At 36.4% G+C, this 21,565-nt stretch overlaps 3 protein-coding genes across 5 annotated transcripts in view; 2 read left to right on the forward strand and 1 right to left on the reverse strand.

Moving 5' to 3' along the window:
* The first annotated feature begins 3,592 nt into the window (after positions 1–3,592).
* LOC21398173 (homeobox-DDT domain protein RLT1) lies at positions 3,593–14,842 on the forward strand. Of its 3 annotated transcripts, none has more exons than XM_024175275.1 (19): positions 3,593–3,677; positions 4,166–4,432; positions 4,594–5,052; positions 5,695–5,768; positions 6,282–6,689; positions 6,802–6,891; positions 6,977–7,141; positions 7,279–7,501; positions 7,650–7,750; positions 8,297–8,383; positions 8,528–8,680; positions 8,783–8,938; positions 9,734–9,943; positions 10,072–10,818; positions 10,914–11,474; positions 12,241–12,837; positions 13,001–13,105; positions 13,344–13,613; positions 13,772–14,842. In XM_024175275.1, the coding sequence occupies exons 2-19, from the start codon at positions 4,249–4,251 to the stop codon at positions 14,534–14,536; spliced, it is 5,355 nt and encodes a 1,784-aa protein (XP_024031043.1). In that variant the 5' UTR covers positions 3,593–3,677; positions 4,166–4,248; the 3' UTR covers positions 14,537–14,842. The 3 variants fall into 3 exon arrangements, with proteins under 3 accessions (XP_024031043.1, XP_024031044.1, XP_024031045.1); XM_024175276.1 differs by lacking the exon at positions 3,593–3,677 and adding an exon at positions 3,809–3,820; XM_024175277.1 differs by lacking the exon at positions 3,593–3,677 and having other exon boundaries at positions 4,084–4,432; positions 10,072–10,339; positions 10,409–10,818.
* Positions 14,843–16,917: 2,075 nt separating this feature from the next.
* LOC21398174 (dnaJ homolog subfamily B member 13) lies at positions 16,918–19,647 on the reverse strand. Its single transcript, XM_010112875.2, has 3 exons — positions 19,261–19,647; positions 18,197–18,615; positions 16,918–17,539 (listed from the first exon to the last, which is right to left on the reverse strand). Exons 1-3 carry the CDS (start codon positions 19,423–19,425, stop codon positions 17,101–17,103), a joined length of 1,023 nt encoding a protein of 340 aa, XP_010111177.1. The 5' UTR covers positions 19,426–19,647; the 3' UTR covers positions 16,918–17,100.
* A 1,456-nt stretch (positions 19,648–21,103) lies between these two features.
* Positions 21,104–21,565, forward strand: part of LOC21398175 (glycogen phosphorylase 1) — a 9,291-nt gene continuing 8,829 nt past the window's right edge. The window contains exon 1 of the mRNA XM_024175302.1: positions 21,104–21,560. Within this exon, the coding sequence (XP_024031070.1) occupies positions 21,104–21,560 (457 nt within the window). The remainder of the gene's footprint in view (positions 21,561–21,565) is intronic.

Consider the following 21,565-nt stretch of genomic DNA (forward strand, 5'->3'; position numbering starts at 1 on the left):
TAATACTCAAGACAAAACATTTTTCAAAACATTATCAAATAGGTATAAACTTCATTATAACACATTTAATGTGAAAACAAAACACAATATTATTTTCTTATTTTATTAAGAAAGTAGAAAAACGATCTAAAGTTATTTTCTCCTCTCATTTTCAAATTTTAGAGCTTATACGTAATTTACATTTTTAAAAACATAACCAAACATAGAATCACCTTTTCCAATACTCAAAAACAATTTTTTTAGAAAAACAACCAAGCATAAGTCTAGAAACGGTTTCAACACAACTCCTAAAAATTTCTCATTTCATTTTCATATTCAAAACAAAACATTATCAAACGAGTATAAGCTTCATTAAAACACATTTATTAATTATTAAAAAAATTTAAAATTATTTTAATTTATTAAAGTTTTTTAATTGACACAAATGATTCTTAACCTATTCAGAAAGTAACAGTTCGGTGTTTATTCTTTTAATCTTGACGAAGCACTTCCTAAGCTCTTTAATAGGTGCAAAAAACACATTTTCATCTAATTCTGTTAAATTTTTAACGGAAGGCATCACATGTGATCATATATTCAAGGGTGTTTTAGTAAATGACTATAATACACCTTTTAAAGTTAATAAAATAAAAAAAAATAAAAAAGGCTCAGAGAACCACATTCTCCTGAAATCCCATTCGAACTGCAAACTCCAAAAATCCAATACATACAAGGATTGCATTTTGCAAACAACAATAGAGTATGTCGACAATATAACAAATTAAAATAGGCCTTAGAAATCCTATTTTAATTGCAAACCAAAATCCTTCGTGTTGCAAATCAATAGCTAAAAAATGGGATATACGGTCGTTTAGTTTGCTGATTTGAGTTTTTAATTCAAATTAAAATGTGACTTTATGTGAGAGTTTTTTACTGTAGTAAAAATACTATAATAAAAAATTTAGATCTGACTATTTCTAAAAGCTCTTTATTGTAACAAAACTCAAATTTTAAACTTAAATTGATAAAATTAACGAGACCAAGAATTAAACAATATACCATAATTTGAATCATGATTCATAATTTACTACAGTATTTTTTCTCATAAAAAATACACATAAATTAAAAATAATTTTAATCTCATAATTTTAATTCACGAACCAAACATCTCAAATTACCTACGATTTTGGGGGGTCCTTTTGAAAAATAGGCTTAAAATGTGTAATGTGTTTAATGAGTAGGTTCCAAAATAGAAAGTTTCAATGAGTAGGCATTTCATTAAATGAAAAAATGTGTATTCCCTAAATGCCCTTCTCCTTTTCTCTCAAATTAAAAGAAAAAACGTTTGAAAAGGAGGAGCTAAATCCCCTCCTTCGCTGGGCAGTCACGAGGAAACGTTGCCGGCCAAAGTTCACCGGCGGCGCCGCCTTTCACCGCCGGAGAATGCCCCTACCGACGTCGACAATCGCCGGCATACATGGTGATTAACAGTCCGAGCATTATTCTCTCAAATCTTGTATTTTTTATGCTTAATTCATTGTTTGAATGCTGGGTAATCGTGGTTTGGTATTTTATTTGAAAAACCAACAAGAATCATGCTATTTCATGGCCTCTTCGGAGTTGAGTAATCTGCAAAATCGAAGAAACTCACGTCTGTCATTTCTTTCCGTTCTGACTGGTGAGAGCGGTAAGAAACCTGAGTCCGGTCAAAAAGTTCTTACTGGTGTGCCCTGTAAGAAAATTGCCAACCGGTCTTTCCAATAAGAAAGATCTGATCGGGCATAATTTTTAAGGATATTTTGGTCATTCACTCTTATCCCAAGAATAAAAAAAATAAAAATAAAAATTTCATTTATAACGAGTCTACGAATTGAATGGGTGTACATTTGGGGCATATTGACTTAAAAAATCCGGTTTTGGGTGCATTCTTCAAGTCAAATTGGGAGAAGATGGGTTCAATCTCTTTATCCTCCTTTTATCTTAACCTGCAAAGCAGAAAAGCTACTTTTCATTGAGTTATCAATAGTTGTCACAATAATAGTCAGACTACAATCTACCACATAAATAGATGTGTGGCAAGAGATTTTAAAAAAAAAAAAAAAAATAGACTAACCCAAAACCTTACTTGATTGAACTTGGAAAGGCAAGAAGGCGTGCTAAACCTCTCTCTGTATCTCACCATAATGAACACAACTTCTCTTCTTTGGTTTCTACCCTCCATTAGAAATACCTTATTCGAGTTCAAGATTCTCTTTAACCTGATTTGGGTAGCGAAGTGGTTGGATCTAGTAGGCAGAGGGTGCCAATGAGTTGCAAAAGGCTGAGCTCGGTTGAGCTTGCGGCGGCGCCAGCTGCGACGAGGAACAATTTGGGCGGCGAAGTGATTGGATTCGACGGAAGGAGACTCTGCTCGTTCGACGTTGGGCTCAATTCAAGTAATTGATCTGGGTTTGAAGTTTGTAGAAGAAAAGAATCTGGGTTTGAGTTTTATTAATTAAAGAAAATTGAAAAAAAAAAAACAAATTGATGTGTTTTTTTTTTGTGGTGAGAGATTTGAGAGCATTTCTTCTTTTCAGTGTTATACCATGTCATGTGAGGGTCACGTGTGATTTTCAGCTAGTAATTTGACAGTTTTAGACGGATTGGTATTTTTTGCACCTAATTAAAGAATTTAAAGGCTATTTTATCAAGATTAAAAAAAATAAAGATATAAATATCACCTATTGAATAAGTTAGGACAAATTATTCAAAATATAATTCCAAATACTTGCTATAAAATTCATTCTGCGTTTGGTTGGTAGATTCATATTATAGTTTGAATCATGGTTCGTAATTCGTTATAATATTTTTTTTTATAAAAAATATACATAAATTAAAAATAATTTTAAATTATGATTTTGAATTTATAAACTAAATGTTCACTTAAGACCCGTTAATTTCACCGATTCGAATTTAGAATTTAAATTTTATTATAATAAAAATTTTTTAAAAATAGTCACATTTAATTTTTTTATTACAGTAAAAAATTTTAACATTAAGAGTCCGTTTGGTTCATAGATTAGAACTATGTGATTATAATCATTTTTGATTTACGTGTATTTTTTGTGAGAAAAAATACTGTAATGAATTACAAATTATGATTTGAATCAGGGATGAATCCCTCTACCAAACATCGCTTTTTAGTTACATCTTAACTCAAATTAAAAAATTTAAATTAATGAACTAAATGAGTTCTAATATTTTTACTTCATTTCTTTTAGTGAGGAGGAAAAAACAAATAGTTCTGCAAAGATCAAGTACCCATGAGTACCCATGACGAGAAAGCCAAGTGGCCCTCATCAGAAAGCCCAGCCCAATGTTATCCAAAAGCGTCAAGTGGGGCCTATTACCGGCTCATGGTAACACAAACCACAAACATTCCTCGATCATCGCGCCCAAAGATCCCGAAGAACCCAAATGACCACAAACAAAAAAGTCATCCGAAACAGATACGATAATAGCATTACGTGAAGGAAAAAAAAAAACAAAAAGAAAAAGCGAAATAACCAAAGAAGAACCTCAAAATGAAAAGTTCATCAAGTCAAATATATAAATTAAAAAGAAAAACAACACGAACAAATAAATATCGTCTCTTGGAACTCGTGAGCTGGAAAAAAAAAGAAAGAAAAAGAAAAACAAAATCAAATTCATTCTCTCGGGTATTGTTTTTTTTCCCTAATAACCTACATCAAAAAGGACATGTTTGACATAATCACAAACACTCATTTAAAACTCGAAAACTAAAAAGAATAAAACTTGAAAAAGAAAAGAAAAGAAAAAAAGAAAATTAAAATTATGGAAGGTGGAATAAGATCGAAGTGCGACTGTTGGATTTTTTTTTATGTTTCTAATTTATTTCTCCTTTTCGTATTTCCTTCCTTTTTATTATTCTTCTTATTATTATTTTTCAGATTGCTATTTTCGTTCGTTCTTTCTTTCATACAATCCTTTTTTTTCCTTCTCATTTATTATTTTTATATTTTATCATTCGTTGTTGTTAGTACCATTATTCGGCGATAATGATAATTCTACGCTTCTTTTCTCTTTTCTATTCCTTGACTGTTACGGTGTTTTTGGTTAAAGAGGAAGACTAAAAAGGGGTAAAATTAGATTCTTTTTCTGTTTGATGTTCTTGGCCAAACCCTAGATTTCTTCCTCTTCCCTTGGGGTTGAGGAATTTTGGAGGTTGAAGAAGACGAATTTCTGCTCGGATCTCGATCGTCTGCTTCAATGGAGGGCGTTTCGGAAGGAGAGAATCAGAATAACAACGATAGTAGTAATAATAATCATAATCATACTCCAAACAACAATAATGGCGGAAGTAAGGGGAATAATTCCAATGAAGGACACAGCAAGCCCAAGCGCCAGATGAAGACCCCGTTCCAGCTTGAAACCCTCGAGAAAGCCTATGCCTGTATGTATAACTTTTGTTCCTTGTGGGTTTTTTTTTTTTTTTTTGAAGATTTTGATTGTTGGTTTTTTTGTTTTTGTAAAGTTTTGATATTTGTATGTGTTTTTTTCTATGAAAAAATTGAGCTTTTGCTGTTTCTAAATTTATTTCGGAATTTTGATCAGTGGAGGCGTACCCATCGGAATCGATCAGGGCCGAGTTGTCGGAGAAATTAGGGCTTTCTGATCGGCAATTGCAGATGTGGTTCTGTCACAGGAGGTTGAAGGACAAGAAGGATGGTGGACCCGCCAAAAAGCCGCGGAAGATGGTACCGGCTTTGCCGGAATCTCCTATTGATGAGTTGCGGGCCGGGCCGCCCGAACTGGGTAGTGATTATGGATCGGGTTCTGGGTCCGGTTCGAGCCCATTTGGTCCTGCCGAGCTGCGGAATGTGGTGTCCAGAGGCTTGGCTGATGACTTGCCGCCAATGGGAAGGAGGTACTATGAGCCCCGGCAGTCTATGTTGGAGCTTAGAGCTATTGCCATTGTGGAGGCACAATTGGGAAAGCCATTGAGGGAGGACGGGCCGGTTCTTGGGATTGAGTTCGACACATTGCCGCCGGATGCATTCGGTGCACCCTTAGGTATAACTAGTGCATTTAGTCCTGCTCATAAGCTATTGAATGTCTGCTGAATTTCGTGGCTCATGGTGTTATATATAAGCTGCAGCTTACAAGTTTCAAATGCGCTTAGATTTTGAATATACTTTGGCTTAACATTGTTATACACTCATTTATCATGCGAAGCACTTGGAGTGGTGGAGTTGGTTTGAATGAATTAGTTCCAAAAACCTACATGTGATAAAAGGGATGGACTGTGCATGGATTAGAGCAATTCAGTTGTGACTTTTTATATTAGTACGTATGTTAACAATCTGGAAAAGAGTCATGATTAAATTCCTTTTAATTGCATACCTTTGTTACCGACATTGTTTGATAGTATGCCCAAAAATTTCGCATTACATCTACGTATTTGCTTGAAATTCTGGATATTTTACTGTCAACATTTGTTTAGAGTTTAGAGCACGTACAATGTTGTATTTGCATATATGATGTGTTCTTGAAATTATTAATCTTTCTTCTCGTGTGTAGAACATACTTGCCCTTAAACACGTTATTATACAATATAGAATGGCATAGTGTTAAGTTTGCTTATATTATCTCCAATTCACGCACTTGTACATATTTGCTTTGTGCTTACTCATCCAGTATTTTTTGTTGGAGCAGTTGCAGAGCAGCAGAAACGGTCTGGGCATCCTTTTGAGGGCAAATCATATGAGCGACATGAAAAACTAAATAAAGTTTGTATCTTGTTCTTCAATACGATTATGTTTTATCCTGTACTTATTGACTTGCATGATGATGGTGCTTGAGATATTTTCATTTGTTCTCTGTAATTTGTTTAAGATGCTTGGTGAATTTCCCAATCTATGTATTTTTTTTTTTTGGTGTGGGCATTAACATGATAGATCCTTGCGTAACTATTTGGTACTTTTTATAAGCTTCATTTGTTCTCCCATTTTATGTTTAGTTAAGATCCTTTTTGGGAAGAAATATCTATGAAACTACTTCGAAGTTGAGGTTTTATCTATGTTTGATGCCACACAATTTATGCTACCTTTGTTGTCCTTTTTATTGCTTACCTGCCCCCTTCTTGAAACAGGAATTCATGTATCTGCATTTAGATTGTTTCACTCTTGGTGCCCTTTTATTAGTTGGTTGTTTGCAACTCTTAGTAGTTAAATTTTTCTTGGAGTACTTATTTAATCCTTACTTCTTGGTTACTTATTGAAGCAATATAACATTTATCTCAGGCTACTGCAAGAACTCTCCATGAATACCCATTTCTTCCAGAACCCTCCACTTCTCGTACCGACGTGTACGGACACGTTGCTCCGTCTCATATTCATAATTCAGCACTTGATGGTCCAACTGCTAGAAGTTCATCATTTGCAGTCAGCAATGAGCAGTTACCTAGGATTCATGGCAACCAAGGTCATGCATCTCGTGTTCGCCTTTCCCAACAGGATAAGCAAGGAGTTTCATTTCCATTGCCTCCCGTGGATGATAATTGTCTGCCACAAAAGGACCCTTTTACAAATACTAAAGTGAATTCTCAGATCAGTGAGCACCCGGTTATTTCACCAGAAAATTCGTATATGTTGTCTGATGGACAAATCTTAGCTAATGACACTGTATTAAGGCTGGAAAGGAAGCGCAAGGTATGCAATAGAGCAGTTTGGAAAGCATTTCAGTTGCATTTGATGATATTATTGTGCTTGAATGACATTCTTCTCTACATGGATTGCTGACATAATTATTTGCCTTTTGTAGTGTGAAGAAGCTAGAATTGCGAAAGAAGTTGAAGCTCATGAGATTCGAATTCGAAAAGAGCTTGAGAAACAGGATAACCTTAGGCGAAAGGTACTTTTTCATTTGTCATTTGTCTATGTTCTTCTGAATGTGAGTAGAGGTTTTTGTTCTGATATTTTGAACCTTCTGCTATTAGCACGAGGAACGACTGAGGAAAGAGATGGAAAGGCAAGACCGTGAAAGACGAAAGGAAGAAGAGAGATTGATGCGCGAGAAGCAGCGTGAGGAGGATAGATTGAGACGTGAACAAAGGCGTGAAATGGAAAGAAGGGAAAAGTTTTTGCAAAAAGAATGTTTGAGAGTATGTTTAGGAGCCCTACTAATGTATTAAGTATTTCATTCTTTGTTTATTGTCATCTTTGAGGATCAGTTGACAATGTCATACTCCCTCACTTCCCTCTGTTGATTCTTTCCCTTTCCCATGGCATGTCTTTGAAGGCGGAAAAAAGGAGGCTTAAAGAAGAGCTTCGTAAAGAGAGAGAGGCAGTGAGACGAAAAGCTGCCATTGAGAAAGCTACTGCACGCAAAATTGCGCGAGAGTCAATGGAGCTGATTGAGGATGAACAACTTGAACTGATGGAGATGGCAGTTTCTCGAAAGGGATTATCTTCAATAATCTCTTTAGATCATGACACTATGCAAAACCTTGAATCATTCAGAGGTAGGATAGCTACACATGCTACTTTAAGAATTCATAACTTAAATGCTATGAATGAAGCTCATATCACCACTTGCTTTTTGTCCTCACTTGTTACTGTGAAAATCTATTGGGCTGCTGTCTGACCTTTTCCCCTTCTTTTTCTTCTTAGATTTTCTCGGTGCATTTCCACCCAAGTCCGTGCAGTTGAAAAGTCCATTTGCAGTTCAGCCATGGATTAATTTAGAGGAGAATATTGGCAACCTTCTCATGGTGCGTCGTAATGTGTTCTTATCTTCTTCCCTTTAGATGAGAACCTAGTATTTGGAATATAGTTACATGAAAATAAATTTGCTTGTCTCAGGACATTTTATTATGTTTCCTTTTACACTCTGAATGGTTGGTAATATCTCTTGGCTCAACATGTCGAAATGCTTCATGCTTGTCTTATAGTTGCACTTTCAATTTCTTGTTTTTGTATGGTCTCATTGTCCTGTGGTAAGCCAGATATGACAATATTTATTTGATTTATCTTCAACATATTAATTCAAAAGTGGCTATAAGTATCTTTTGGTGCCAAAAGTTTTTGTAAATGGTGCCTTTGGATATTTCATCACTTTATACTAAGTGAGGGGTTATGTTATTATGATGTTATTCTTATGTCAGCTAGCGGTGTTCTAAGGTCTAATATCTAGAGCACTTAGTTGCTGAACTTCAGTTGTGGTGTTTTTGATATGTCTGAACTGTCCCAACAATATACGATACATGTGATGGTGAATTACCTCGATTTTGATGTTTAAATATTGTTGGCTTTCTCAGGTTTGGAGATTTTTTATTACTTTTGCGGACGTTCTTGAGTTATGGCCGTTTACTCTTGACGAGTTTGTTCAAGCTTTTCATGACTATGTAAGTGTCTTGGATGATCTTTGGTTTATTTGTATGCTCTAATTTCTTGTTATGTGGTTTTCAGGAAAAAGATAAAACAGTTACTTGTTCTTTTTCTTCTCCTCTTTCAATTTATTTCCCCTTTTTGTGCAATTGTGATGTCAGGATTCAAGGTTGTTGGGAGAGATTCATGTTGCTCTTTTGAAGCTGATAATAAAAGATATTGAAGATGTTGCTAGGACACCTTCTAGTGGATTAGGAATGAGCCAGAATGGTGCTGCTAATCCTGGCGGTGGACATCCAGAGATTGTTGGAGGGGTAACCTTTGCGCTGTGCACAATTAAAAAATGTTCTTTGTTTTGGTGTAAACTTTTCCGGATTCTTGCAGAGCATTTTCTGATATTCACTTTTCTCTTTCAGGCATACACATGGGGTTTTGACATACGTAACTGGCAGCAGCACTTAAATCCATTAACGTGGCCTGAAATTTTCAGGCAATTAGCATTGTCCGCAGGATTTGGGCCACAGCTGAAGAAAAGAAGCATGGCGTGGTCTTACTTGCCTGATAATAATGAGGTTTGCTTTCACATTTTGTTTTTTTTTTTTGTTTTTTTGTTTTTTTTTACTCAACCCTGTTTGTGTGTTTACCAACCAAAAAGGCACATATCTGGGCGTTGCTCAACCATGTGAGCATATGAGCCTTTATTCTTTTAGGAGCAAGCTCAGAGATGCTTTGTCATGTATAAATAGTGAGCAGGGTAAAATTTAATGCCTTAAAAGATGATTATACATAAACAAGAAACAGGGAAAAATTTAATGCCTAAGAAGGTAGGTTACAAAGTTAGGCCTCTCACACCAACATAAACTCCGTGATTAAGCACACCAGAGGAGAATGCGGCAGCCACAGTGGGAGCTACCTCCTTAGAAAAACACTTCTAAATACTCTTAGGAGTTTTTATTGGGAGGATGTAGCTCCTACTATGGCTACCACTTCTGATCTTTTGTGCTTTCAATCATATATAAGGTTTTTTAGTGGGGGAAAAGAAAACTACTTTGGGACCTCTGTGATTAAGCACAATAAAAGAGAAATTTTTTTGATAGGATAGAGATCTTTGTGCTTGAAACTAGTGAGGAACCTAAATGACTACCACTACACTTGACATGGGCCATCAGGGCGTCCTAGCTCGCGTGGTTCAATTGGTTTGAATGGGACTGAAAACTTGCCTTGGGCATTTAAGGCAGAGCACCTGCACTAATTTCAAACCATTCCATGTTGAAGTTGTATTTTTTTTTTTTTTGAGTTATTTATGGATATCTCCCTCCCACCCGGGTTATGTTTTTTCCTTTTACTAATGTTATCCGTTATGTCAGGGAAAAAGCTCTGAAGATGCAATTTCTACTCTCCGCAGTGGTTCGGCAGCTGAAAATGCATTTGCAATAATGCAAGAAAAAGGATTATTACTTCCGCGAAGATCTAGGCACCGATTGACTCCCGGAACTGTTAAGTTCGCAGCTTTTCATGTTCTTTCACTGGAGGGAAGCAAGGGATTAACAGTGTTGGAGCTGGCAGACAAGATTCAGGTAAGTTTTCAATGAAATTAAACAGGAAGTCATTTATGTCAAGGTGAACCTTTCACGACTAAAATGACCTTTTATTAACTACGGTTGGATTTGAATTTCTATTTATGTGGTTTTTTTTTCCCTGTAAGAAATCTGGACTAAGGGACTTGACAACAAGCAAGACGCCAGAGGCTTCAATTTCTGTGGCTTTGACAAGGGACACCAAGCTTTTTGAGAGGATCGCTCCTTCAACATACCGTGTACGAGCTGCTTACAGAAAAGATCCTGCGGATGCTGAGGCCATACTTTCAGCTGCAAGAAAGAAAGTTCAAATATTTGAGAACGGGTTTTTAGCTGCTGAAGATGCTGATGAGGTTGAAAGGGATGAAGACTCTGAATGTGACGATGTTGATGAGGATCCTGAAGTTGATGATTTAGCTACTCCATCTAGTGCGAACATAGTCACTGAAAATTACAATGAAGTAAATCCTGAAGTTGATGATTTAGCTACTCCATCTAGTGCGAACATAGTCACTGAAAATTACAATGAAGTAAATCCTTGTTCAAGAAGCGGAAAAGAAAATTTATGCGATGATGTTGCACTAGATCTGCAAAATGAGTTCGATAAAGATTCTGCATCGATACCTTTGAGTGATTCCAAGGATGTGAACTGTCCAAGTGCTCTACCAGAGCAATTTGTTGCTAGTGAAGATGCAGGTGGCGGGAATCCTGATGAAGAAAATATGGAGATTGATGAAAGCAAATCAGGTGAATCATGGATTCAAGGGCTTACAGAAGGAGAATATTCTGACCTCAGTGTAGAGGAGCGTCTCAATGCCCTTGTTGCCTTGGTTGGTATTGCAAATGAAGGAAACTCAATCCGCGTTGTTCTTGAGGTATTGAGAATCTTTCAAATAAAAATTTTAGGGGTTTTTTTCTCTTTCTTTTTTTTTTGTTTTTAAAGTTGAATTTGACATCAAGGTCTCAACAGGATCGTTTGGAAGCTGCAAATGCTCTTAAGAAGCAAATGTGGGCAGAAGCACAGCTTGATAAAAGTCGCTTAAAAGAAGAGAATATAACTAAATTAGATTTCCCATCTTTCGTGGGAGGAAAAACTGAAATGCACCTTGCAAGGTCTGCAGCAGAGGGCAGCCAAAGTCCGTTACCTGACATTAATAATAGGAATACTGATTTGTCCCCTAGCGTTGCAGAAAGTAAAAAATCAGTTCATGATTTGAATAGTGTTCAGAATGACCTCAACAGTTTGCCTACTGAGAAAACCTTAGTAGCTCAAGATTTTTCCACGGGTCCAGATAACTTTCTAGCTCAGCAACTTGCATTTGCCTCAAAAAGGTCACGCTCACAGTTGAAATCTTATATTGCCCATAGAGCCGAAGAGATGTACGTGTATAGGTCCTTGCCTCTCGGTCAAGATCGCAGGCGTAATAGATATTGGCAATTTGTTGCATCTGCTTCCAGCAATGATCCTGGCTCAGGCAGGATCTTCGTTGAATTGCATGATGGAAATTGGAGGCTTATTGATACCGAAGAGGTACTTATTTATATGTGTTGGTTTCATGTATGCTAAATTGTTATGTATCACTGTCTGGTAACAGGTTAATTTATTCTTTATTTATGTGTTTTAGGAGAGTATGACTGGGGAAGTAACTTGTCGATGTGGATAGTTTGTTTCTCCCTATTTTTGATGGTGTATTCCATTCCTTTTCCTCTTTGGTAATCATTTATGTTAATTTTTTTCCTTTTTGAGCATGGTTCACAGAATTTTTATTGTGTTAAGTACCCTGGTACTCCATTCCATGGTCAAATTCATTTCGGAGATGGTGATAATTAAATACAACTTTCTTGCGGCTAAAGATTTAACCACATGTTATTTTTTCCTTTTTGAGCATGGTTCACAGAATTTTTATTGTGTTAAGTACCCTGGTACTCCATTCCATGGTCAAATTCATTTCGGAGACGGTGATAATTAAATACAACTTTCTTGCGGCTAAAGATTTAACCACATGTTGCACTCCATGTTAATAAATCACAACGCATGTAGGGCCATGACTTGCATAAGCACCAAACTGCATTATCTCTTTCTTATATTTTCTTTTTCCTCTGAAACTTGTTCTGGTATTTCAATTGCACTGGGTGCTGATTGGCTGACTACAAGTTTAAAGCTGTGGTCATTGAATTGTTTTGGTTTTATTCCAAAATTAGGGATACCATATGATACTATGCAGTAGTAATTGTGCATGTGTTTATTATGTTTCTATATCTCTACTACTTTAATTATGCAACGCTGGCACCTGTAGGCCTTTGATGCTCTTTTGATGTCTTTGGACACGCGTGGGATTCGGGAATCCCATTTACGCTTAATGTTGCAAAAGATCGAAACCTCGTTTAGGAGTGTGCAGTCTTCAAGCATTACAGGCAGAGGTTTATCGATTGTGAAACGTGAAACCGATGAAACTAGTCCTGATTCCCGTGCCAATTTTGACAGTCCTGGCAGTACCATTTGCGGTTTAAATTCTGATTCGGATTTGGTTGAAACATCATCTTCGTTCAGAATTGAACTGGGCAGAAATGAAACTGAGAAAAAGGCTGCCTTGAGAAGATATCAGGATTTTCAGAAGTGGATGTTGGAAGAATGTAAAAATTCTTCAACATTACATGCCATGAAATGTGGAAAAATGAGGTGTAGGCAGAGATTGGAAATCTGTGATTTTTATCTCGGTCTTTATTCACTCGAGGACTCCCATTGTTTTTCTTGCCATCAGACCTTCAGTAACAGTGGTAACGATTTGTCACGACATGCAATTCAATGTAAAGAGAGAAGTAAGTCGGATTTTGTAGATACTTCTTTTCCATTTGGAATGAGACTGCTCAAGGCCTTGTTGGCTCTCATTGAGGTATGTTAAGAACTTTGAAGTACATCCATGTGAAAGTAACTAAATTGTAGTATCGGTTTTCATGAAAATTACTAGCTGTTAATGTTGACTTTTGACTAGCATCTGAAGCATTGACCATTGAGATTTACTTTCAGCTCTACATTTTGTGTATTTTGATCAACAGGTATCTGTTCCACAAGAAGCTCTGCAATCTTTCTGGATGGGAGACCGTGGAAAGACTTGGGGTGTGAAGTTGAATGCTTCTTCGTCCAGTGAACAACTTTTACAGGTTTCATTTTTCTCTAGTTATTATATGGTTTCTTCAGATACGAATTCTCATCAGTAGATATATACGATGGTGTATATATGTACACGAATACTATACTACATGTTTGCTATGGAATTCATGATACGTTCCTGCTTGTTACCATTTGTGGAGTACAACTACAGCTCATAATGCATCTGCTGCCCATTAAGTTAATTCTTTTGGTGTGATAAGTGGCTCATTTGGACCGTATTTGTTTCAGATATTGACTCTGTTCGAGAGCGTCATAAAGCAAGACTTTCTTTCATCAAACTATTCTACAACAGAGGAATTGTTGGGCCCCTGCAATCAGTCAGGGACTTCTTTACACAATATTTCAGATCCTGCATCAGTTCCTGTACTTCCGTGGATCCCACAAACCATTGCTGCTGTTGCTCTGAGACTTTTTGACCTTGATGCATCCATTGCCTATGTGCCAGAGGAGAAACCTGAACCCATCGAGGACAAGGACAAAGAACTCGGAGAATATATAGTAAGTCTCTCTTTTCCCCAAGAATTCTTCTTACATATAGGGTTAAGTCCAAGTGTTTAGTCACCGGGTATCTGTTGATGCAATATAAAAATGTTTCTAATGAAACTGTTGGCAGTTTTAAAACAAAGTTAATCTTTAATTTCTTTTACTGTTCCCAGAAGCTGCCGACGAGATTTGCTCCTTCAAGGAATGATAAAGAGATTGAACTAACAGAACTGAACTACAATGCACATGTGAAAGAAGAGAACCGTTCTCAACTGAAAAGCTCACGAAACAACTACAAGCGAGGGAGAGGGGCTCGTGAGCAAGGTCGTAGTAAGAAGTTGCAGAGAAGAGTAAATGGCTCCAAGCCGGGTGCTTCCCGGCGAAATGCTATGGTCAATGATAATGTAATTGAAGGACTAAGACAGCCGGGAAGAAAAGCTCTTAAACAAGGGGGCGTAAGGGGTCGCCGTACTGTCAGAAAGAGGAGAACAGGGAACAAGAAGGTTGAAGAGACACTTCCAGTCCACATGCCTGACATTCCTAGCAGCCCTGAGAGCGGAGGTGAATCCCCGAGAATTTTAGCTGAGGAATGGGATGACGACAATGTCAATGCAACCCCTACGAAGGATGATGATAACATTGTGGGTGAAGAAGAAGCAATGGAATCTGATGACAATGCTCAAGAAGAGGAATACGAACAAGAAAATTGGGAGGTTGGATATAATGGCGTCTCCAATAAGTGGAACGAAGGGCGGATGATGGAAGCGAGTGACGAGGATGTGGATGCTTATGATGAAGATGACAATGGTATGGAGGGGGTAGGAGATGGAGAGTCCGAGGGTGATGTGGATGTGAGTGAGGAGTCGGATGATATGCCAAACAGGATTGAGAATGATCAGGGCTCTGATTCAGAAGTTTCTGATGATTACAGTGACTGAACTATCAATTCAACAGCTTACCGGTGCATTAGTACTTGGTGCATGCCAGCCGCTTAAGATTTTGTTGAGCAGCCTCACTTTTTGCCAAATTCGTATTGGGGGAGTAGAAATAGAAAATCTCCCCCTTTTTGTCTCTCTATTTCTTTTTTTCTTTTTTCTAATTTTTGAGTTATATGGACTAAATTGAAACTGAGTAGAGAAATTAGAGGTACTAGGGATAAAGTGCACTTGTAATTCGTTAAGAACATAGGTATTGTATTAATCGTTTAATAGAAAATGTTTAATAAAAATTAAGCAAGTTATACATGGTTGATGCGTACGAATCTCGTATTATCTCTTATATTCGTTTTGAAAAAAGTTTTGAGGCATGAGGAACAAGTTACAGGAAGATACAAATAAAGCAATGTGCGATTTAATTGGTGTTTTGGCTTAAATCTGATCTTTTTTACTCCAGCCGTTATCAGTGGGGAAGATATGCATCTCACCAACCAAAAGAGAGAAAAAATGAGAAAAGGTTGAGACTGCCCTTTTATAATAGTTATCTTACCTCCTTAATTGTAACTGACCTTTCATTAAAATGGATTAATTTAAATAACTTAAATAAAAAAAGGTAATGTTGAACAAAGGGGACAACATAAATTTCACATTGTTAAAAGTCAATTCTAATAAAATTTCAAAAAAATTGGAAGAAGGTTGAAACTGTTGGAAAAAATGGCTTATTAAGCCATTTTAAAGGCCCATTTTGAGGCCCATGTTTGAAAGGGGCCCAATAGGTTTTGAGACGGGTCTCGATGGATTTGCGTTCTTCGTCACGAGGAGATCGAAATCAAGTATTCATACACTCAAAATGGATTTTGGGTGAATGAGAAATTGATGGTCTAAGTATGGTACTTGGAATGACATATGTAGAAGGAAAATTGCAAAAGTCCCACATTGGCTAGGAGTGAAGCCAATGAGGTGTTTATAACTGATTGCACTTTGAAACCTAAGTAAGCATGTATACCAGAGAGGCTCTCTCACGCGCAGGGGGGGGGTGCGAATCACGAGCCCGGCGGGTTTGGGGCCTAATGTGTGCGCCCGCGACCTGCGGACACGAATGCCGGACCAAAAAACCCGTGTAACACCCAGATTTTGGAGCCTATATAAAGGCCAAAACTCCACATGATAGGAACACACTTTCTCACAATTCTCTTCTCCTTTTTCGGTTCTCTCTCTCTCTTGGTTTGTTCCGGATTTTCTTGAGTAGTTCTTGTAGTTCGGTTTTGGTGATAGAGGAAAGATCAAGTTCTAGTTCGCCGGACGGTTTCGAAAGTGCATCGAGCTGCCGTCGTTGTCGTTGTATCCTGGGAGACGGACGTCCAACGTAACCTCAAGCACACGCCGGAGGGGACGAATCTGTTTTAAGGACAATGTGGTTCACGTGCCTCGACATTCATACAATTCCGTTTTCCGAATTCCATAGAAAGGTTGATTTCGGGTTGTAACAATTTTCATTATTTTGTTATTCCTTTATTTCCTGTTCTTCTTTGTATTTTCTATTATATTGTCTAACAATTATATTGTCTAACAGAAACTTTTCTCTTTATAGTTGTTATATTTTGGTTGAAGAGTAAGGTTTTGACATGGCGGTTTTTTTTCATGATCCGAGTATCTTAATTGAGTTAAAAGCTCAAATTGAGTTAAAATTGTAACTTAATTAAAATTGTAACTTAAATTTATGTTTAGATGTGTCTATTTGAGTTAAAATTTAAATTAAAAATTTAACTTAAATTTGTATTTAGTCTCATCAAAACTTAAATTGTGACTAGTAAAAAGTGAAGATGTAATTATTTTTGTTTAGAATTTATGCAAGGAAAAAATTTTCTAGTTTTGGTTTAAGTTCACCAAAAAGAACAGCAACTAGATTCAAGTTTGTTTTCATCTACTTTTTTCCTTTGCTGATTTTTTCATTTACTATTTGTTTGCATTTGCACAACCTTACAGGCCTACTTTACATAGTAAGAGTAATGTTGGAGAAACCAACTCAAATCCCAAGAGTAATGTTAAAGAAATTAACTCAAATTCCAATACTTGTGTTCTAATTAATGTAGCATGTAATTATTATTATTATTCTTATATTAGTAAGTTTGAAAACAGACATTTAAATTGGTATCTCTAACATTACTCAAACAGTAAATCCTGCTCTTAAAAAAAATGAAAAGAAATTGTCTCCAAAAGTTTCATAGAGGGTCACAACAAATGTGTGGCCCATAAAAAATTCAATGCAACCCATTTCCATTTCCATCTTTAAAAAAAAAAAAAAAAAAAAAAAAAAAAAAAAAAAAAAGAAAAAAAAAAAAAAAAAGCTATTCACCACTTCAGTTTCGGGTAAATAGGAGAAGAAGAAGAAAGCTATTCACCACTTCAGTTTCGGGTAAATTTGCCAAATTTTATTTCTCTAAACTACCAATGCACCAAGCCTTACATGACAAAGCAATGATACAACTTCAAGGCACCTCAAAAAGAATACTCACAAAGCATTCTCCATTCATAAACGCCCATTCTTCACCACAATCCAATCCAATTTAAGACGCCAAAAGCTTCTTAATTCCAGACTTCTGCTCAGAAGTTAACCTAGTTGGGAATTTGATGTTGAACTTGATCCTTAAATTGCCCCTTTTTGAGGGATCCTTTGGGATAGGCATACCTTCTTTTGGCACCACCTCCTCATAGTTTGGACGAATCACATTGTTGATGGGAATGGTCAGATTCCTACCGTCCAATGTGGTGAGCTGAACAGTATAGCCTGTTAGAGCTTCTGCAAGGGGTATTCTCTGAGTGACCACCAAGTCATTACCATCCCTTGTAAATGTGCTGTGTGGTTTCTCATCAATTATGAATACTAGATCTGCCGGTATTACGTTCGGTTGCTCGTGTCCTTTCTCCGGGAAGGTGATTTTTGTTCCCTTTTTCCAGCCAGGTTTCACTTCTATTGTTAAGATTTCTTCCACTGGCATGGCCTTCCTGCACGATAGTGAAATAGGTCAATATACCGTTTTCAATTGGATGTACAATGTGAAACTTGCTCAAAAAACTAGATATTGAAGAAGCCTAAAATCTTAAGAATTCAATAATGGCAGTAACACTATCAATTAACTAGGCATGATAAGTGTACGCATCAGCTATTGTCAACAATAAAACTAGAACAATATGAAAATAAATTTCCATCACTTCCTCTCCAACATTTTCCTTATTTGAAAGTTTGTTAACAATGACAGAAATTCAACAAGATGATCACTTAATTTCTTAACAAGATGATCGCACGATTATTGGTAGAGCAAAAGGTTCATTCAACAAGAAGTTGCAGCAATCAAATTAAATAGCAATAAAGCAATCGCTTCAAGGATTGTTCTGGAATAGCCTCTAGTTCTAATGGAACCATGATTTTCCATTATAGTAACCATCCTAACTGTCATACTTTTACCCCGTCATCGCTACAATCAGCAATAGTTTTCAGGTGAGCCATTAATTCAATTGATTTTATTAAGATCACCACCCAATGGTATAACAATGCGTGAACCTTAGGAAGTTCAAAATTCTTAACATCTTATTAAGAGTACAATTGAATCAATGCATCCATGATGTTAATGCATGTGCAGTATGAAACATAACTATACTTACCCACTTGCATCCATAATTTCTCTTGAAATCTTCATCTTTTTAGTAGTTCCCTTATAGAGCTCCTCCAAACTACATGGCAGTGTATTCTCTATTGGAGGAGCCTTGCGTGGAGCTTGACTCATTGGCCTACTTTCCCCAAACGAAGCAAATACGTCATTACCAAACATACCTCCAAAAGATCTCGCGTCCCTCATGCCAACACCTCCAGCCATTCCCCCGAATGGGCTTGAGTGCCCGAAAAACTCCGTGAAAATGTCATTGGCGTTTCTGGGGTTGAATCTAAACACGTTTGGACCATCCCCAGTTTGGAAAAAGGTAGCCCCACCAGGACCTCCAGCATCAGGGGGTGGCACTTGTCCTTTCAGACCTTCTTCGCCGTATTGATCATAGATTGCTCTCTTCTGAGGATCACTCAGAACCTACACAATCAAACGATCAGATATAGATAAAGTTCTAACTACCACATGACCCATTACGGATTAAAAGCCACAATTCGTACTAATCAAGAGCAATGCGCAAACAAAAAGAATAATAATAAATACACATAATTTTAGAGTGGTTCACCCTCAATGTAAGAGCTACGTCTATTTGTCTCTCAGAATGTCATTATAATGGAAAAGCACAAGGTACAATCCACTCTCAAAATTATATTATCTATATTTTTCTCTTTACAAAAGGTAAAAATTCCTCATATAAAGCATGAGAATCACGGCAAAACAAGATACATAATAGAATCGTGGTCGGCAAAAGAAGTATCAATTAATTAGACTCCACATAGCTCCACATAACCAACGTTCACAATTTGATTAAAAACCAATATTAGTGATTACTAGTTGTAATTAACATAAAGGGTCTTCATAAGTTAGTCTCAATAACTATACAATGACATAAATCAAACATAATCAGGATAATTCAACATTCAGACGAGAAATTTAAGTTTAGAAATAGAAGCGAAAAAAATAAAAAATAAAAAAATCCAACAAACAATATGAATTTGCAGAGATCACAATAGTTTCTAAGATCATGCTTATATATATAGAAAGATAAATAGAATTATAACTAACCTCGTAGGCCTCAGAGATTTGTTTGAACTTGTTCTCGGCTTCATTCTTGTTGTTGGGGTTCTTATCAGGGTGCCATTTCATGGCCAGCTTTCTGTACGCCTTCTTCAGATCCTCGTCCTTGGCGTTCTTGTCCACTTGCAAAATCTTGTAATAATCGACTCCCATGTTTTTTCTTCTTTTCTTCCTTCTCTGTTTCTGCTGCTAAAGCTCAAAGTAATAATATTGTATTTATGTATGGTTTATACTATAGTGTTTCTGTAAGGTGTGTGTATATATATATATATATGTGTGTGTGTGTGTGTGTGAGTAGTTCAGCTGGTTTGGTAGCGAATAATATGGGAGATATGAAGGAGAAGATTGGAAGGAATTAGAAAAGAAAAGAAGGATTTGTGTAGAAGGAAGAGGGAGTCAAAAGAAGGGACCAGAAGGGTGTGGAACCTTCCAGACAGACAAGTTCATACTGTCTTGTCTCCCCATGACCCTCCCCTCCTCCTGTCCGTATCTCTAAACTTGTTTCTTACACGTGGCGTCAACTTGTTTCTTATTAATTTTTAGCTTATTTGTGGTCTGATTTTATCCGTTTTAGTACTATTTTTATTTCTGATGTTTCTCGTATAAAAATATTATAAATATTTTGAATAAAAATAAAATTAAACAAAATCACACTGAAATAAAACAATAACACGAGATAATAAATAAAAAAAGTCGTCCATGATCACAACTCAAATAATTTTTGATTTGATATTTTAATTATTGTTATTTATCATACTTATTTATTAATTTTGAATTGATTTGTGGCTTGATTTTGTTTATTTTAGCACTGTTTTGAACTAAATTTTTAATACTCCTCAAATAAAAATACTATAAATAATTTGAAAAAAAGAAAATTAAACAAAAATATACTAAAAAAATAAAATAACACTAAATTAAATAAACAGTTAAACAAATAAAAAAGAGCTAATTTAAAACACAACAATAAGTTATAATTTATGTCTTTTTTTCTTCTTCTTTCTCTTTTTTTAAACAATTAAGTTGCGTTTGGTACAAGAATTTTAGAACCGGAACCATGATTATAGTTCAATCTTTTGTTTATTTGTAAAATGTAAACAATGGTTCTTGAAAATCAGTATTTGGTTTAGATGGTTCCCCTTTAAGGTTTGAACCTTAATGTGATGTTTTAAACCAGAACCACCGTAAAAAGTAAAACCATCCCCAGAACCATGTCAAACTACGAATCATGGTTTTGGTTCTAAAACTAAAATCATTTTAGTTTAAACCCTCGTACCAAATGTAACCTTAGTATAACTGCTATTTTAAGGTTGCGTTTGGTATGATGGTTCAAATCAAGGTAGTTTTAGTTTTAGAACTAGAACTATGATTTATGATTTGAACTTAGGGTTCAAACCATAGTTCTGGAACCGGAATTAGAACCGAGGTTTGAACCATCCAAAAACAAGGGGGAAGTAGTTTTCTTTTTTGGGTGGTTCTGGTTTCAAACATCATATCAGGATTCAAACATTGAACCAAAACCATCCAAACCAAACATTGATTTTCAAGAACTATTTTTTATTTTTTACTAACAAACAAAGATTTGAACCAGAATCATAATTCTGATTCTAAGATCCTCATACCAAACGTAACCTAATAAATATATCTGCGTGATTCAAAATAAGCTTTTGGCATTCTTTATTTCACTGATTCGAGTTTTACTATAATAAAAAGCTCTAAAAATAATCATATTTAATTTTTTTATTATAATAAAAAATTATCACATAAAGTCACTAAACGGGCTCTTTATATATTTTTTTATACTTGAGCTTGGAGAATTGACAAGTGGCATGTAATGGACGCAGGACCTCACCGTAATCCCACAAGGTCATTCTCTTGCTATCCTTACTCTGTCCACCCTCTTGCCTGGTTTTCACGTTTTGAAAATCCCAAATACTTTGGGTTCAGCTCGATCCTCTCAAACTCTCACTCTCTTCACGAGAAACACTCTATTTTACACCTAACCTCTCACTACCACACCATTTGTTGCTCAAAAGTCCAGAGCTTCATACCCAAAATCTCCTTTTATGCAGTTCCAGTAGAGCAAAAGTTGCTTCAGATTCGTCGTTCCCGATCAATGTCTGCGTTATCCTTACCTCTTCTCGCCCTCGCTCATGGATTGAAGCCCTCATTCCCTCCATTTTCAGCTCCCTTAAGGAAGGCAATAAGGAAGCTTCCGGTACTCCATAACGCCGGTCATGGAGCGAAGCCGGCGCGGGCCTCCGCCGGCGAAGCCGCGCCGGCGGGTGCCGGTGGG

This window comes from Morus notabilis, unplaced genomic scaffold (assembly GCF_000414095.1).
Source record: "Morus notabilis unplaced genomic scaffold, ASM41409v2 Scaffold744, whole genome shotgun sequence".
NCBI classification, from domain to species: Eukaryota; Viridiplantae; Streptophyta; class Magnoliopsida; order Rosales; family Moraceae; genus Morus; species Morus notabilis.

What these genes read in the sequence shown, in the direction of transcription:
- LOC21398173 (XM_024175275.1), top strand. Translation starts at nt 4,249, where the DNA reads ATGGAGGGCGTTTCGGAAGGAGAGAATCAGAATAACAACGATAGTAGT. An exon ending in TGCATTCGGTGCACCCTTAG is followed by an intron (nt 5,053 to 5,694) that starts GTATAACTAGTG and finishes TTGTTGGAGCAG; the next exon opens with TTGCAGAGCAGCAGAAACGG. An exon ending in ATATTGGCAACCTTCTCATG is followed by an intron (nt 7,751 to 8,296) that starts GTGCGTCGTAAT and finishes TGGCTTTCTCAG; the next exon opens with GTTTGGAGATTTTTTATTAC.
- LOC21398174 (XM_010112875.2), bottom strand. Translation starts at nt 19,425, where the DNA reads ATGGGAGTCGATTATTACAAGATTTTGCAAGTGGACAAGAACGCCAAG. An exon ending in AAATCTCTGAGGCCTACGAG is followed by an intron (nt 18,616 to 19,260) that starts GTTAGTTATAAT and finishes TTGATTGTGTAG; the next exon opens with GTTCTGAGTGATCCTCAGAA. An exon ending in GAAATTATGGATGCAAGTGG is followed by an intron (nt 17,540 to 18,196) that starts GTAAGTATAGTT and finishes ACTATCGTGCAG; the next exon opens with GAAGGCCATGCCAGTGGAAG.